This window comes from Rhagoletis zephyria, unplaced genomic scaffold (assembly GCF_001687245.7).
Source record: "Rhagoletis zephyria isolate East Lansing unplaced genomic scaffold, Rhagoletis_zephyria_1.1 Rzeph_scaffold_00426, whole genome shotgun sequence".
NCBI classification, from domain to species: Eukaryota; Metazoa; Arthropoda; class Insecta; order Diptera; family Tephritidae; genus Rhagoletis; species Rhagoletis zephyria.
Window position 1 is genome coordinate 241,885 of NW_016157510.1, and position 17,114 is coordinate 258,998.

At 34.8% G+C, this 17,114-nt stretch overlaps 1 protein-coding gene across 1 annotated transcript in view; it reads right to left on the minus strand.

Moving 5' to 3' along the window:
* The window catches only part of Lar (tyrosine-protein phosphatase Lar), a gene marked incomplete at its 5' end in the record, with an annotated part of 67,351 nt that extends 51,748 nt beyond the window's left edge, over positions 1–15,603 (minus strand). The window contains 2 exons of the mRNA XM_017611565.1: positions 13,251–13,387; positions 15,453–15,603. Coding sequence (XP_017467054.1) covers positions 13,251–13,387; positions 15,453–15,603 — 288 coding nt within the window. The remainder of the gene's footprint in view (positions 1–13,250; positions 13,388–15,452) is intronic.
* Positions 15,604–17,114: the final 1,511 nt, after the last annotated feature.

Below are 17,114 nucleotides of genomic sequence, written 5' to 3' on the forward strand. Positions count from 1 at the left end.
AGGTTGTCTAAATAAACCTCCAGCTGGCAGCGGACAATGTTTACTTCTTCCTGGTGGAGGAAAATGTCGAAATCGCAATTTTTCAGCAGCTCTAGGCGTGGAACACTGAACTTAAGGGCTTGCGCCTAACTACGATGTTTTGCACAAGGAATCGGGCATTAAGGAACTATGATCTGGAAGCAGCTGAGAGTGTTAGCATATATTATATGTCAGCAATACGAAACTGACGTGGCCAAAATGGGGCGAAAAATAGGCGAAGGATCAGCTGATGTTGAGCAGTGGGTACTTAGCAGCAGGGTTTCGCGAAATCAACACGATGGTGTGAGTAGGAGGGTCTAATGCGCTTGGCATCACAACAGGCCACAATCTAAGGGCCTAGGTGTGTTAGTGGGGTCACTGGCAGCTACTTCAACCTATGCTATGCCTGGTTAAAGATTTCAAGTCGGACAGCCTGCTCATTGAAGGCGACTGCATCTCCAGACACTCAGACTCTTAACAGAGTCTTTAATTGGTTTCAAGTCTTCAATGGTACTGGATTATTCGTTCTATGTAAGGCTCTTTAGAGCTAGTTAGGGTCACACACCTCAATAATGTTGGATAATATGGTATCTTCTTCCTTCACCCTTGATGTGTGGTTATATTTTTCTTTCACAAGCAAGTATAAGGTCCTTGCATGAAATCCACCGAAATTAAGTAATAGCAACAGACTCTAAATAATGCACGAAGTACTTAAGTTGGGGTGGTCTTGAACACGCAATGCTCTAGCAATGATACTGAATTTTCTGTATATAGACGTTAATTTAGAGGATGTTGCAGCAAAATCAGCCGTCAGATTAGCGTCGAAAGAAAAATTCTCACAGATAATCTTCGGGTATAGCTCGAAAGGCAAGAAAAATGTTGGTGACACAGGCTACGTGGCTTCGCACTTTAATTGGGAGAAAGCGTTCCAGACTATGATTAATGTCTACACTGACTGCAAAAAGCAATGTATACACTGAGCCAAAAGCACAATGGTTTTTTCAACCAAGTTATGGTTCGATTTTCTCATGGTTTATAAGCCGATTGTAAGAAATGTGATTCAAGTTGAGCATTTGAGAACAAATTTGTATGCATGGCAGTGGCTGAACGTGCAGAGGTGCCTGTTGTTAATTGTTGGCTTTCAGCAGTACGTCAAAAAAGCCTCTGTGAAGTGTAGAACCAAATCAAATGTCGGAGAAAATTTATTCAAGTTGAACATTTGAAAGCAGATTTATAATGCGGCTGTAGCTGAGTGTGCAGAGATGCTTGCTGTTATTTGCTAACATTAAGAAGATGCGGTTTCAAATCTCGCCAGAGGCAACTTGTTAAAATGATAATAACAATTTTTGTTTTGTAATTCCGAATTATGAAAAAGCATCTGTGAAGTGCAGAACATAAGCGTATTCAAACGAAAAAATCGACAACCAAAAGTTTGGTTAATGGAAACAAAAACGTGGTTAATATTACCAAATCATTGTTGAAAACATCAACCAAGGCATTGCTAATATAAACCGAGAATCATATTGATCCCTTTTCAAGTTTGAATTTGCTAATATTTACCAATTTTTGGTTGATTTTTTGCTCAGTGTAGTAGATATTAAGCAACCTTTTACTGTCCAACCACGACAGAATAGCTTAATTAGGCTTTTGCGTTGAGGAAAGCCGCTGAAATTACAGGAAAGTAGTGAAGAGCCTAGCGACGAATAGAAGGCTGCATATGTAATTGTAATAAAACTGTTTAGGCCATAGGGGCATGGAAAGAAACAAAGTTGTGAATGGGATTACTAAAAGCGTTGTTATTGGCTAAAAAGCGAATTTATAATCGACTTAAAAAACTTAAGAAAAAATAAGCTACGGAATTCACAGACATAGAGGGCGCTTTCAACAACATTTTTCCTCAATAGTTAGCACTGAGGGATTTGGGCGTCGACTTGTGACTCGCGACTGGTGACGCTCGTAGACTAAATGCAAAGATGCAGGGTAGTTCAGGCTGATCTGGCTGGAATATCGACGAGCAGACGTATCAGCAGGGGCATGCCGCAAGGGGGAATCCTATCTCCAACCAAATGCTCAGTCACATGAAGGGAAAGGAAGAATGCAATATAGTCGTAAGTGCAAAACTCTCGCTAAAAGCAAGGAGGGTGGAAAAGTGGACCACCGAAAAGGGCCTAGCAGTAAAGCTAAACAAAACGGAGCTAGTATTATTTAACTAACAGGAATTCTTTTCAGTGAAATATCTGAGACTCACGCTTGATAAACCGGCAACGAAACATTTTTGACCGTGTGCGAAAAGCTATGACAGTTCTCTACACCACCAGCCATCAGACTGAGGTAATGATCTAACTGGAAAGTGGATTTCGGATATGCTAGGCCTGGCGGAATCGACAGACTATTGCGACCAACCTCAACTTTCGATAAGGGATATAAAGTAGAAATCCCTAGCAGGAAAATGCACTCATGACGTTCCGGGGCCGACAGATTGTATTCAGTTCTATACAGACGCAACTAATTCGGAAACTGGCCTGAATTGTCGCGGATCACTTAACGTATAGCCGAGCAGTTTATTCTTTCCCTGGTATGGGTATAGGGACGCAGACACGCGTCTGTTTAATTTTCACCGCATTGGAAGAGTTTGAGTATACCGATCGCTACCTGCACGCTCAATATATAAGTACTTTTTTCTCAAAAGCAGGCGAAAGATGGAAACAACTATAAACAGTCAGAATGAGACTTGAAAAGATCGGTGGAGCTCCTTTTTGTAAGCAGTGCAGAAATCTTCTTAGCTATGGGTCTGCTGACCGGTAACAACACTTTAGGGAGATAGATTGATTTGGCTAGCAGTTCAATGATTTTTGCAGGAGTAGCAGAAGCGATGAGTAAGGCACAGCTCATCGGTGCTGGAAACTTTGGGGGAAATGGGACCAGTTGAAGGCGCGTAAGTGTGCTAGTGTGTGCACTGGCAGAAAATTTAACCTGCCCAAACATGCATTCAATGAGGTCAATAAGGTTATGCAAAGAGAACAATTTAGCTACCTACTAGGGTGATAGAATTGGTTTTTCCAAATCGGTTTCAACTGGTTATTTTGAATACTTTTAGAAATCTTGATTTCTTGAATGCCGAATAAATCAGATCCCAGATCGGAATCACAGCTGGCGATGAATGCATGGAAGCCAAGAGCCCAGGAAGCCTGGAACTCATTCTATACTTACATATGCTCGGCGCAACTAAGTATTCGACTGCAATTAGTGTGGAGTACACAGTTTGCTAATCTGTGGAATAACTTCAAAGTGCAACTCCAGGCACTCCTTAGAGATTGAAAGTGTTACCATTTTAGGTGTTGCCTACTTAAGATTCGATACTCATCTGGTGCAGCTAGCGACCAAGCGGTCTATGCATGGCAAACAACCAGCCAGATTAACCTAACCTAGCCTGCCTGGAAGGTTAAACGACTGTTCAAATCAACCATTAATCAATAAATATTTTTTGTCAAAGAAACGTCGCAAATTAATAATAATGATAATTAAAACACAAAATATACAAAACAAACGAGTATCAAAAGTGAATTGTACTAATTTTCTAGTTTAATAGCTTTCGACCACAAATCGATGTATCTGTCACCTTATGCACCCCAATTAATGACCAGTGTCGATACTGTTTTTATATGCATGTACGCTTATCTCCTCAATTCCACAAAATTAAACTAAATACTTGTTAAACAAATATATAAAATATAAAATAAGCTTCAGATTTAATGAGTTTTAAAGTCCATCAGTGACTTAAATATATGTTAAACATGTTGTAAAACTTTTCGCATCAACATCAACAGCAATAATAACAAGGCATGCAACATTTCTGACAGCAAAAAAAAAAAAATATATAGAATTTTTATAAAAATAATTAAACAACAAGCAAAAGGCAAAAAACAACTGTACATTTCAGCAAATTAATTTTTAAATGTGAAAAATGCGCAAATGCTTGTAAGCAGCTAATTAACTCAGCAATTTCATGTGAACCAACAATGCAGCAGAAGAAGAAAAATGAATAAAAAAAAAAAATGTTAAAAAAAATAACAGCGACAAGCAAATTTTTTGTTCGTTCGAACGAAATGCTCATTGAACTTTGAATGCAATAAATGTTTGCATTCACGAAGGCCACACAAAAACAAAAGCAAACGAGTGCATGTGCAGCAGATAAAAGGGCATTATTAAAAATTTATGTCAAAAATAACAATTAAATTAATTAATCCATAACTACGCGACCTGAACTACTATGAATTGAAAAACAATTGTACATATAATTGATTCATGAAGAAAAAAAGCTTACTACATAAATAGTACGCACATTGATGAGCCGCTTAACGCATAAACTTTTGCGAATGCAATGCAAAGAAATTTGCAAAGTAAGTTTGCAAAGAAAAAGTAGAAAAACAAGCAAAATAAAGCATAGCAGCAATGAGTACAAAACAAGTCAATAAAAAATTATATTGTTTTAAAAAGTTGCGCTTTATTGATTGCATTAACTCTCGATGCCAATTATAATTTTAACAACATTACATTTTTCCTTAACAACTTTTTTAAGTTGCCAATTTTTGTTATTGAAAGTGCGCTTTACAACCATTTCAAAATGGAAAACATGTAAGAATGGCAGAATTACGTATAAACTATTAATTTTGCGATGATTAAAATTTTTGTTTTGTTTTTAATAGTTCGCTTGTTAAGCGCGCTTTAATTTTAACTGAAATTCTCAAATGAGAAATATTTAAAAATGTCACGCTCGCTGAAAGTTTATGAAGTCCAATTACTTAATTTCACTTTAAAAGCAGAAAATGGTGTTGGGGAAATTGGGAAATTTTAGTAGAAAAAAAAAAGTATTGGAATGACTTGAAAAGTGACGGCAATGGCAAAAGCGCATTGAGTGATCAAATAGAGCTTTGTGCGCCTAAAAGAACATTCACTTTTCGTAGAAGATATATTGGCATAAAAGTCGAATTGCCAAATGGCAATAAGTAGATAGATATATATGCAGATATTAATGTGATTGACAGACCGACAAGCAGTATCAAGAAGCTGCAAAGAAAAAAGATGCCGCCTACAGGGCCACGCTGAGATTGGGCGCAACGCGAGCTATGTGGTACCGTTGTTAGGGGAAGAAGAGGGGAAGAGCGAAGCGAGACTGGCCGACTGGGAAAATGCACGAGCATTTTATCAGAGACTTAGGCTACTTACGGAAGGTTTAAAGACCAGGGTGAACACCTGTAAGAACATGGCGACTTAGAGGCCTATGTCCAGACGGTACATAAATTACAGTGGGAACACTTTACCACGCTATTGAACCGCAGCAGCACTGAAAGTAGTGGAGAAGACGAACCCGAGTCAATGTCCCACCGCCTGTCTAAGACGAGGTACGAATAGCGATTACGCGACTGAAAAGCAACAAAGCTGCTAGAGCTGACGGCCTACCGGGCCAGATATTCAAGTACGGCGGCGAGCAGCTGTTAAGGTGCATGCATTCAACTTTTATGCAGAATATGGTCAGATGAACGCATGCCCGACGACTGGAATTTAAGTGTCCTATGTCAAGTTCACAAGAAAGGCGACCCCGACATACGCGCCAACTACCGCGGGATCAGCCTTATAGGCATAGGTTACAAGGTCCTATCGAGCATATTGTGTGAAAGATTGAGGAGCACCGTCAACGAGCTGATTGGGCCTTATCAGTGTGGCCTTAGGAACGTGGAAAATCCACCATAAGACCAGGTATTCACAATACGCTAAATTTTGGAAATGACCAGCGAGAATAGGATCGACACCATCTATTGCCCGACCAGTACCCTTTATTTTGTTGACATTTAATGAAAAACTGATACATGGATAATAGAAACGGTCTTGGAATCGGAAGTATTTGCTGCTCCACTTAAAGTAGCAGGCTGGATAATTGGCAAAAGATGACGTGGACATTAAATCAGGGTAGTCAAGCTACTCTAAAGGCTTTCGAAAACCACTTGCCCCTCTTCAAAAATAGACAGCAAGAGGAAAGAGCTTGAACTTATGCGGATACCGTGACACTTGTCATGTCATAAAAAAAGCTCATGAGAGCTGTTGGTGCTGTACTAACACCTGCAAAACAACAACAAGTGTTTTCTGGAAAGGCCTGGAAAGGCCTGCTTAGATTCATAAAATAGTCTTACAAGTTTGCAGAGGAGTAATAAATTCCCATCCCACCTGCTTTTCTCTATCCTCTAAAAATTAAACCCAATGGGCAATACATATTGAGTGGGTGCTTGGAAAATTTGTTTTTGGTTTTTCCGTCCAACCTTATTTCTACTTAACTGCAAAGTGCGGCATGCACTGCACACCAAGAATCCATATGCTGTGCCCTCAGCACTTCATAGTACTTATGTTAAACCAAGGTTCCCTTAAAACACTAGAAAAGTTTTAGTGTATAAGGAGTGAATGAGCTCGTATGGTGGCCAAATCAGGACTAGTTCTCTATAGCCTATGCTTGAATGGAAGATGTCTCTTTAGCCGGGGCACAGTACGTGTAGAGTGCTTGACAAAATACTTAGTTTGTGCAAGTCTCCTTTGGGAGATTGATTAGAAGTTGGAACCTCTTTAAACTAAATCCGTTAAGTAAGCATAAAGATGGACCAAAGGGGCTACATGCCCTTCATCCATAAAATGTACATTGGCACGCGGACGGCCAACGGAAAGAAGACAGAGAATGAGCAGGTATCTATGGGCGGATGTTCCAGGCTAAAGTATTAGCAATCTTAACCAAAGCCAAATGAAAGCTTAAAACGGTTTAAAGCCAGCTTTTTTAATTATCTTTTCAGATAGGCAAGCATCCATCCGGGCTCTTTCATTTCGAACTTATAACCAGAGCACTGGACGCAGTAAGTACTGGGGAGCGACGGGGACCATAGGTCAGGCTTTTCGGTTAACTTATAAATAGATCGGATATTATTCTATGTAACCGAACTGACGTCAGGCTACTCACTGATCACAACCAGCCACGATTTCATACGAGCCGAATATGTAGATGTTTTCTGACAGCCCGCTGACTCTACCTTAAGGATGATGAGCCTTCGGACCATATTCTTTGTGACTGTCCGACCTTGGCTAGATAAATAAAATAAATACATTAACTAATTTTAAAATTCCAATGGACGAATCTTTTGTGAAAAGGATTTCGCTTACCAAGGAAATTGTAGGATTCATTAGAAGGAGCCGGAAGCGACGCCAACGCCAACGCAACGCCAAAATTGTATGTAAACGGGCCTTAAAAGTCTTGTCTTTTAAGCGCTTAATAGCTTACCGCTGACAATTTAGCATAGAATTTGGTAGTACAATAGTTTTGTCTCAATTTAAAGTATTAGCCACTAAAAGTATGCAATCTAAGAGTACATCATTTCGGTAAAAAGCTGACAAGTGCCTAAGCGCTTTTAAAATTAAATTTCTAAATTAAAGACCACATTCACAGTGCGCAGCTAACAACAGAAACAAATTTAGCTAACAACACTAACATTCACAGTTGTATAATTTTAGGCGCAACGAATTTCGTGGGGCACGAGCAAAATTCGTCCACCTTCATATCAATGAAATTTCAACTGTTTTCGTAGAATGAAATTTACTTTTTTCTTTTGATTTTCTACAGAGAAGCGTTGAGCGCAAGCGTTGCGTAATTTCAGGCGCAATAAATTTTTACCATAATTAACTCGTACGTGTGCATTTGTGCATTTTAACAAAGGTTCTACTATGCACTGTGAATCCGGCCCTAAACTAAGCTTGTCTGCAATTTTCAATACTAAAATGCATTTGTAAAATCTCTAAAATTAAAAGGCATATTTGTAGGCTTACCATGCAATTTAACTGTTTGCAGCAATACTAACACTTGAGTACCGTAAAGCGCATGCTATAAATTCATTCAAGCATATAAAATACTAATATAAATACTCATAATATACATTTGCAAATACAAATACCAAAAAAGTAATAAAGAAAGGACACACTGAATGAAAAAAAATATATAGCATAAGTGGGTGCGAGTTGGTGCTGCTTTTTTTTTTGTGCTGGTGCAAGTGCTGGTGTTTTCAAAATTTGATTGCATTATTTTTCATATAAATATAAAGATATATAAATATATATGTTTGCAGTTTGTTTGTTTTTTTTTGCTTAACTTACGTTCACTATTTGGTGAAATTGATTTATTTTCAAGAAAATTTATTTTGTTTCTATTTCAGTTTGTGCGTTTCACCTGTTGTTTCCTTTTTCTTTTTTTTTTTTTGGTGCACAAGTTATTTACATGCATGCATTTAAAATTTTAAATTGTAGAATTGCTAGGCTTTGCTTAAAGGTGATGGTGCTAAAATAATTCTTTTGAACTACACACAGTCCACACACGCGCATACAATTTGCTCACTGAAAAATCATCAAGTAAACTAAATTATAAAAAAAATTTTAAGAGGGAAATTTAAATAAACGAAATATCTTTTTTATTTGCAAATTAAAAATCGAAATAATTTTTATGTACAGTGAAATAAGTGAATCTGTATGTATGCATGAGCGTGAGCAAAACTTGTTGTGTTGTGAGTGAAAATTTAGAATTTATTTTGTGACTATTAGGCAAATTAAAAAATTTATGTTAAGTGCTAATAGCCGGTTTCACCAGCAATTTAAATCGAAAATGATTTATTATTTTCTGTCAATTTCCATATAAAATTCAAAAAATTAAAATCATTTTTCACTGAAATTGCTTTCGTGAAATTGGCTGTTAGTATTTGAAAATATAAATTTCGTAAACATCAGTTTTAGAGCAATTATTTTTGGAATATTTGAGCTTAAATAGTTGAAGTATCTCAGCTAAAAAACATACAGTGCCGGCCACTTGAATAGTGCCGCCTTTTGATACTCAGTATGAATGTTTTTCTCTTTTGTTGATTTAATATTTATTAATTTTTTATAAAAAATATATCATATTTTATAACAAAAAACTTGCAAATCCGTGATTCAAACTTTATACAAAATTTATAATAATTCAAGAAATTTTGAAAGTAAATTTTTTTTTTTTTAATTTTTTTGAGTATGCAATTTTATAGCCCGTTAAATTTTAGCATATTGATGTGCAGATTACAAAAAAAAAATTGCGCTGATTTTTGATATTTTTTTTCGGATATATTGCGTATTTTCTTGCAGATAAAAACACTTTGTATGTTGTATGTATAAAGTAAATTCGAAACCACTTTAACAAAAAAAATTAGCACTGCGTACTTAAAAATAATACATTTTTTTTAAGTTTGAAATTTTTATGAAAGTTTATTGCATTATTATAAATTTTATATAAAGTTTGAAAATCGGACTTACATGGTTTTTGTTATAGAATATGCCAAATTTATATAAAAAATAAACGAATATTAACTAAACAAAAGGAAAACTGTCAATACTGTGTATGAAAAGGAGGAACTAATCAATTGGCCGGGTCCGCATATCAGGGAAATGAGATCATATACAAATAAATATATAAAGAAAATTTAATTTGTCATTTTTTTCAACGATATTCACATTAAAGGTTTTAAGTCATCTCAATCGAAAGATCAGCTTTTTTTTACATAGAAATCATAAATAAAAGAAGTAAGAAAGTCTAAGTTCGGGCGGAGCCGAACATTAAATACCCGGCGCAGGTATTAAATATATGTTTTTTCACCTTTCCGAAACCTACCGCTAGATGGTAAGCCGGGGTGTATCAATTTTGAGTAAATTAGCGTCCTTCAATTTCGAAATATTGAAGTTTCAAGCATTTCTGAAATTTACCGTTATATGAAAAGCGGCCGTAATTTTAGTCCGATTTCAATAATTTTCAACGTTTTGCTTTTATGTCGCAAGCGCAATAACCATACCGAGTTTGGTGCAAATTGGTGGAACGGTTACCGAGATACATATATGTGATCATAAGTAGGCGGTGCCACGCCCATTTTCCAAAATTTTATCATAGACGTATTTCTTGGTAAAGAATTGTTGCAAGTATCAATTTTGAATAAATTAGCTTTAATATTTACTGATTTATCGATGATTTTGTATTTCTCTAAACTACCGTTATATGGGATGTGGGCGTGGGCGATTTTCAGCCATTTAGTATGCTGTATCAAGGCCAACAACTTTGCCAAGGTTGGAAGAAATTGGTGTAGCGGTTACCAAGATATACACATGTAACGCTACGCCCATTTTCCAAACATTTATAATATTCTTATTATTCGTCTGAAGATTATTGTAAATATCAATTTTGAGTGAATTATCTTCAGTAGTTACTAAAATATCGCAGTTTTCGTATTTCTGGAAATTACCGTTATATGGGATTAAGGGAAACCTACATACCAAATTTCATTGAGATATCTCAATTTTTGCTCGAGTTATCGAGTACACGGACGGACGGACAGACGGACGGACAGACAGACATGGCTTAATCGATTTCTTTTTTCATCCTGATCATTTATGTATAAATTTGTCTATATCTGTCTCGATTCGTTTTGGCTGTTACAAACAACCGTTATGTGAACAAAGTGCACAAGTGCGCTCGGGTATAAAAATTAGGGTACGTTCACACAGGAAGCGGCGCCGAGGCGAATACATCCATTCCGAGCATTTAAATTAATGTACATACCTATGTATATGAAAGTGTTCATACAGCAAGCTTTTCCCGAAGTTTTTGGAACTGAAAGCAAAGCATTTTTTGATTTTCAATTTTCTTTTTGACCTTTTGATGGCAACAAAAAATCAAAATAATTGAACGAAAATCTATTATGCGAGAAGTCAATTGAAACAAATTGAACAAATATTTTAGCCGCTTTTCATTGAAGATCAATATTGTGATATCTTTACGGCCGATTCCATGCAAAAAGCTTCGTTCCGAAACTCGGCGTTCTGTGCGAACGAACCTTTAGAGCGCGCGAGACTAGTAGCTCCTGAGAGACATCCAGCACCTCAGAGAATAACCCCACACTGATACCGCAGTTCATTTGAATCCATCAGTAAATGTGCCAAGAGAATGCTTCTCGATTAGTTTGCCTCTACTCGGTCTGGGTGTGGTAAAAACTTCAACTGTAACTGGCTGTTTTTTCTTTTTCATACCTTTCATGAGCATGAAATGGTATTATAACTTTGGTCCGATGTTTGTAAGTACCAGAATAAGAAGAGATAGACCCATTAAAATGCATACTTAAATGATCAGAACGTCGAGCTGAGTCGATTTAGCCATGTCCGTCTGTCCGCCTGTCTGTCTGTCTGTTCGTATGCAATCTAGTCTCTCAGTTTTCGAGATATCCGGTTGAAATTTGGTAGATGGGTGTATTTTTATAATGTATTAATCATTTGTCGCAACCGGAAGAATCGGACCACTATAACATATAGCTCCCATACAACTGATTGTTCAGATATGAGATTTTTCGTTATAACTTCTCCATTTAAGTAGCTAGGAAATGACAGATATGGTGTTTTACTGTACAACTCCTTTATTTGGACTGATAAAACAGATAAATTCTATAACTAATAATACAAAGTCTACTGAGAAAATCGTCAAAATCTATGGTGTATAAGCTGTATCTCTTATACCTCTGAGTGTTCAGATACTGGTTATTACGATATATCTCCTTTATGTAGGAGTCTAAACCCATTAAATTGTGTTACATGTAAACCATGCCGATCACACAGCAGTGAAAAGCACTTAGATGGTGTTATATAAGATATATCTTCCATACCTCTGATTGTTTAGATATGGTTTTTAATATATGTATCTCCTCTATCTATAATTCTGTAAATATCTATATAAATTTTTTCAAATACAGTAATCTGTTAAAGTAAAATTTTCAGATGCTCATGATAGGTATGAAGCCTTCGGCATAGCCGAAGACAGCGTTGCTCTTACTTGTTTTATTTTTCATTTAGTTTTTTAGCAAAACGTACTGAAAAAAATCCCCTCTCCCCGTAATGAAATTTTGTTATATTTTTTATATACACGGCTTGAGCCATAACCCAAGTTACTAGGCATTGGGAAAGCTAATCGGGACGCGTTTAACGATTTTCACTTAAAGCAGGGATTCCTTTCCTTCCTCTTTTCGCTTCATATGGGCAAAGACGAAGCGATTTCATGAACTAGTGACCTCTTGCACCACGCTTTCAACCCACACGCAGATCCTGTGCATTTCGGTAGTATTTTTTTAATGAGTATGTGTCGAAGTTTTTTGGGACAATTAACTTAGAATTAGAGTAATTGTAGTATTAGGAGTTGTGGATTAATTTATACATTTATGTGGATACATTTGTAAAAACTTATGTATGTAAATATGTTATTATATATGTATGTCTTATGTATTATGTATGCAAAATGAGTATATGTACATACATACATATGTGTCTATTTATATACATAGTAGTAAATATGTATATTCTGTAAGTATGTATTTATATGTATAACATTACTGTAATAATTTGCTTCTATTAGTAAATTAAAACTAAAACTAAGTTCAGAACTTAAATATAACTCTACAATTAAAACTTAAATTATATTTAAAATAATTTTGACAATACAAAAAAAATTTTATCAATTAAAAATAAATTTAAAACAAGGCATAAACAACTGGATGTTTTTTTTTTATAATCAAACTCCTCACACACTCACCTGTTTCTAAAACACAGCCACACTCAAATTCCACAAATTATTTTTGTTTCAGAGATTACCTTGTTTTCCGCGTAGGCTTTAGTTATCAACCTAAGCATAAGTATTTTTTTTTACATTTAAGAAAGCTTTTGAAGTTGTTTATAGAGAAAGGAAATATCTAAGGATGGTTAGGATTGGGTTTCGTACTAATTTTTTTCCAATAACTACGGGAGCTTAATCATATACATACATCCTTACTTGGGGGTTTGTTGGTTTTTGAGTTACTTAACCTAAAACGTACTAAAATATGTATGTGTTTATTTTATGAATACTACATATTCGCTGTGGAAGACACTTCTCTTTGTTAAAGTGTATGTAAGTAGTAAAATTTGCCTACTACAGTTCAAATTTATTATAGTCTTTTTGAATGCATAGTTGTATTAATTAGTAGTTGATCCTAAATAATATTAGTTTGCATAATTTACTGCATTCTGCATAAGGTATTATTGTATATGCATATTTTTTCTACAATTTGATTTTATTTTTATTTTTATAGCTAAGCGAAAATTATGTAAAATTTACTTACCATATTGTTTCGTACGGACGGGTATGGGTGGCGTTGTTGCACCTTCGCCGCGCTGCGAACGCGCCGCCAACCATATATAATACAGGGTATCAGGATAGAGGCCGTCAAGCGTATAGGACTCAGTATTCGAAATGCGCCTTAGGAAGATTGCGGAGAATTGATTAATTTATTAGGATGAAATCGAAATACATATGTAAGTAAGTAATTAGTCATAAAAATTTGCGAAAAAAATGTGCTAAGTACATTTTCTATAAGATACATTTTTAAGACTAAAAAAAATTTCCCTGGTGGTTTTTACACACTATTCCAACTAAATAAGGAAAGGCACTGTTTTATACGTTTAACAGCAAATAATAAATTTTCTTTGCTATACAAATCAAAGCAAAATTGAGCCAACAAATCAAGGCAACTAATTTGACAAATTTATACAAGATCTTATTTTATGATAAATTTACAAATTTTAGAAAATTTCCCTTCTGTGGGAAATTTTATAACTGCTGGGATTTTTATTTATTTTATGATAAATTTATAAGTTTTTGTAAAATTTCCCTTTGGGAAATTTCATATTTGCTCGGATTTTTATTGTTTTCTTTGTGCCTAGGTCAACTCATACAAGGTGGTGTTACCGGAACAGCTGATATCAAGGCGAATTGTGCAGATTGTCAAAATGATGTGTTTGTTGCACATTTTTTGTGTTCTTATTTTCACCGTGTGTATAATTTGTTATTGCAGTTTTTTGTTTTTGTCTTTCGCTGCTGTTTTTTGTAAAATTCGTCCAACAAAAAATTTCCCTGTATTAAGAAATTGTCTTGATTAAGGGAAATTTTATTTTAATTCTTTTTTTGATAAGTAGTTTAATACGTTTCTTACATAATTTGGCACTTGCGAGTAATTTTCCTTGTGCTGGGAAATTTCACTTGTTTTGGGACATTTTTTACAAACCAAAAGTTTTTCGCCAAAAAAGTATTAAGCGCTTTGTTTGGGCAATAAGTTAATTATAATCCTACAAGGGAAATATATTCACTCATAGGATTTTTGCAGTACGGTAAACAAATTTTCTTAACTAAGGGAAATTTCATTTTAACTTTTTTCGATAAGTAGTCTAATACGTTTCATGCATAATTTGGTAGTTGCGAGTAATTTTCATTGAGCTGGGAAAATTCCACTTGATTTTGGAGATTTTTACAAACCAAAAAAGTATCCGGTGCTTTGTTTGGGCAATGAATTAAGTATAATCCTACAAGGGAAATTTGCAGTAGGTTTACAAAATTTTCTTGACTGAGGGAAATTTCACTTTTAGTTTTTTTTTGATAAGTAATCCAATACGTTTCTTACATAATTTAGTATCTACTTGGAGTAATTTTCCTTGTGCTGGGGAATTTCACTTGTTTTGGGAAATTTCCTTTAAGAAATTTTAACAAACCAAAATTTTTTTGGCCAAAAAAATATCTAGTGCTTTGTTTGGGCAATAAATTAGGTAAATAAATTAGGGAAATTTATTAACTTTTGGGCAATTTGTGGGAAATTTGAATTAGGGTTTTAGTTTTTAGAAAATGTTGCTAAAGGCTATTTATTACAATAATTTAATTAATTTTTGTTTAATTTACGCATATTACGTATTCTTCCTTTTGCATAAAATTCCTCAGCAGAAGAAAACATCCCTTTTAAATATGTACATGAATATCTTCAGAAAAAATATTTTTTTTTTTATTTATGTTTAGTTTTAAGTTCGTTTTGTGTTTAAATTTAACCAGCCATATTATTTTAATTTATCTCTTTAAGGAAATTTTTATAGCTACGAAAATTCATTCGAATAGCTACATCATCGCATACCCTGCATATGTATTTATTACATTTTCCGCCTGCATATTGATTCCATCATTAATGTGCCCATGTTTCAATTTATCGCCAAGATTTCTATCAACAATTACTAATACATATACTCGTATGCACTTCTATGCGCCCATCCGAAGTATGCATAAGCTGAGCAACAAAAATTACTAAATTGAAATCAATATGCACGCGTCAAATATCGATATCATCAGTTCGTTTGTCGTTAGATAGCGTGTGAGTTCTATTTAATTGAATTCGTGAAATTTTGTTGCTGCATTATTAGTTCCTAGTTATATCCCCTATGTACTATCTATCTCTAGTTATCAGTACGTACGTACATATTCATATGTATGTATTCGTAATACTCACTTGTGATGATCCTGATTTGCATATGTGTCATTCCAATATAATTCGTAGTGTACGATATTCTCACTGGAATGTGTCGGTTTCGACCATTGCAATGTGACTGCGGTCTCGCCGATATCGGTGGCCCGGAAATTACTAGGCTGTGAAGGGACACCTGTCACAACAAATTCATACGCGCGCACACGTGCACAAACATAAGGATGCGCGAAACATATACATATATAAATAGGTGAAGAGAATGTTGTTAGTTTCGATTGTAGGCGTGTAATATTTTTGGTATATTGTTGAGAGGTGTATTTATTGTTGGTTTGTTGTCAACATTGCCGCCATCATCAGCGTCGTTAAGATTATCATCAGCGTTGGCAGCGACATTATTGCCGGTGCGTCGGTTTGTTGGTTGGTTTGTTGATATCAGCGGTGCATATCATCGTCAATATTTACGTCAGCCAAACGGAAATTGCACGGACAGCCATGAAAAAGCAAGCGACGATACGACGTTAAATGGGCAAACGTTACAGCGAAAGAGAGAAAAAGAGAACGAAAAAAAAAATGATATTGAATAAAATATTTTATGTATATTTCCTATAACTATTTACATACATACATACATACACTCAAGGATAGTATAAATTCATATTTATTTATAACCAATTTAGTAACATCCAGTAACATACATAAATACTTATAAATAAAACAAATTTCCCTTTTCCACTTTTTCCATACATAGATATAGAGACTTATCACGCAGGGGAAATTATTTTTGTAGCAGCAATAGTAACTGTTCAAGCAAAGAAACGCAAAAAAAGTAAAACAAATAGCAAATTTAATCGAATTCCCGTTAGTTGAGCGGAAATTTAATAAATTAAAGGATTTCCGCAAAGGATTTTGCGGTATGGGATTATATTTTAATTTTCATTGGCGTCGTAATAAAATTGAAATTTTGTTGTTGATTATAAATTCTATGTATGTATGCATACGAGTATGAAAGGCTTATGACGACTTCAATTCGGCAGCATTATGAATTTTTGCTTACATTTTTGACACTTGCCTGAGTGCAGATCAATGGAGTGCCAAAAAAATGCTATATTAATTTTCGGCAGCATAATCCAGCTATTTACTCGTAGTACTAGCAATTCGGTGGCACATTCAGTATTTTTATATTATAAAATATAAACTTAACTTTAAGGATTCTATCAAGTTATTATTTGTTAATGAATTCTTCTAGTTAGTAAAACATTTTTACCTTAGGAAATAGGTTTTATAGAAACAAGCAATTTTTAAGCAAAAAACAACCGAATTTAAATCTTATATACAAATTTAGGAGTGCCGGTTATTTCTTCATGATCCATTGAACGGATATAAATCACCCTTGAGTTACCACCTTTCTGATAAAAAGAGAATTATCGAAATCGGTTCACTTTTATATCATTTAGCTCTCGTGATTCAGGCAGGCGCAATGGTCGAGTGAATAAAGCACATGTGTGTCATTCGAGAGATACGAGTTCGAGTCCTCGGGAGGGAATTCTTCCCCCTTTTCTAATATAATTTTTTCTTTTTTAATTTAGTTTTCTTTTAATATTTAAATGTTATTTTGTAAAAGAAGATTATTATTTTTTATTTTAATTGAACTTTTAGAAACTTATTTTATGTATTTTTTTCTTTCTT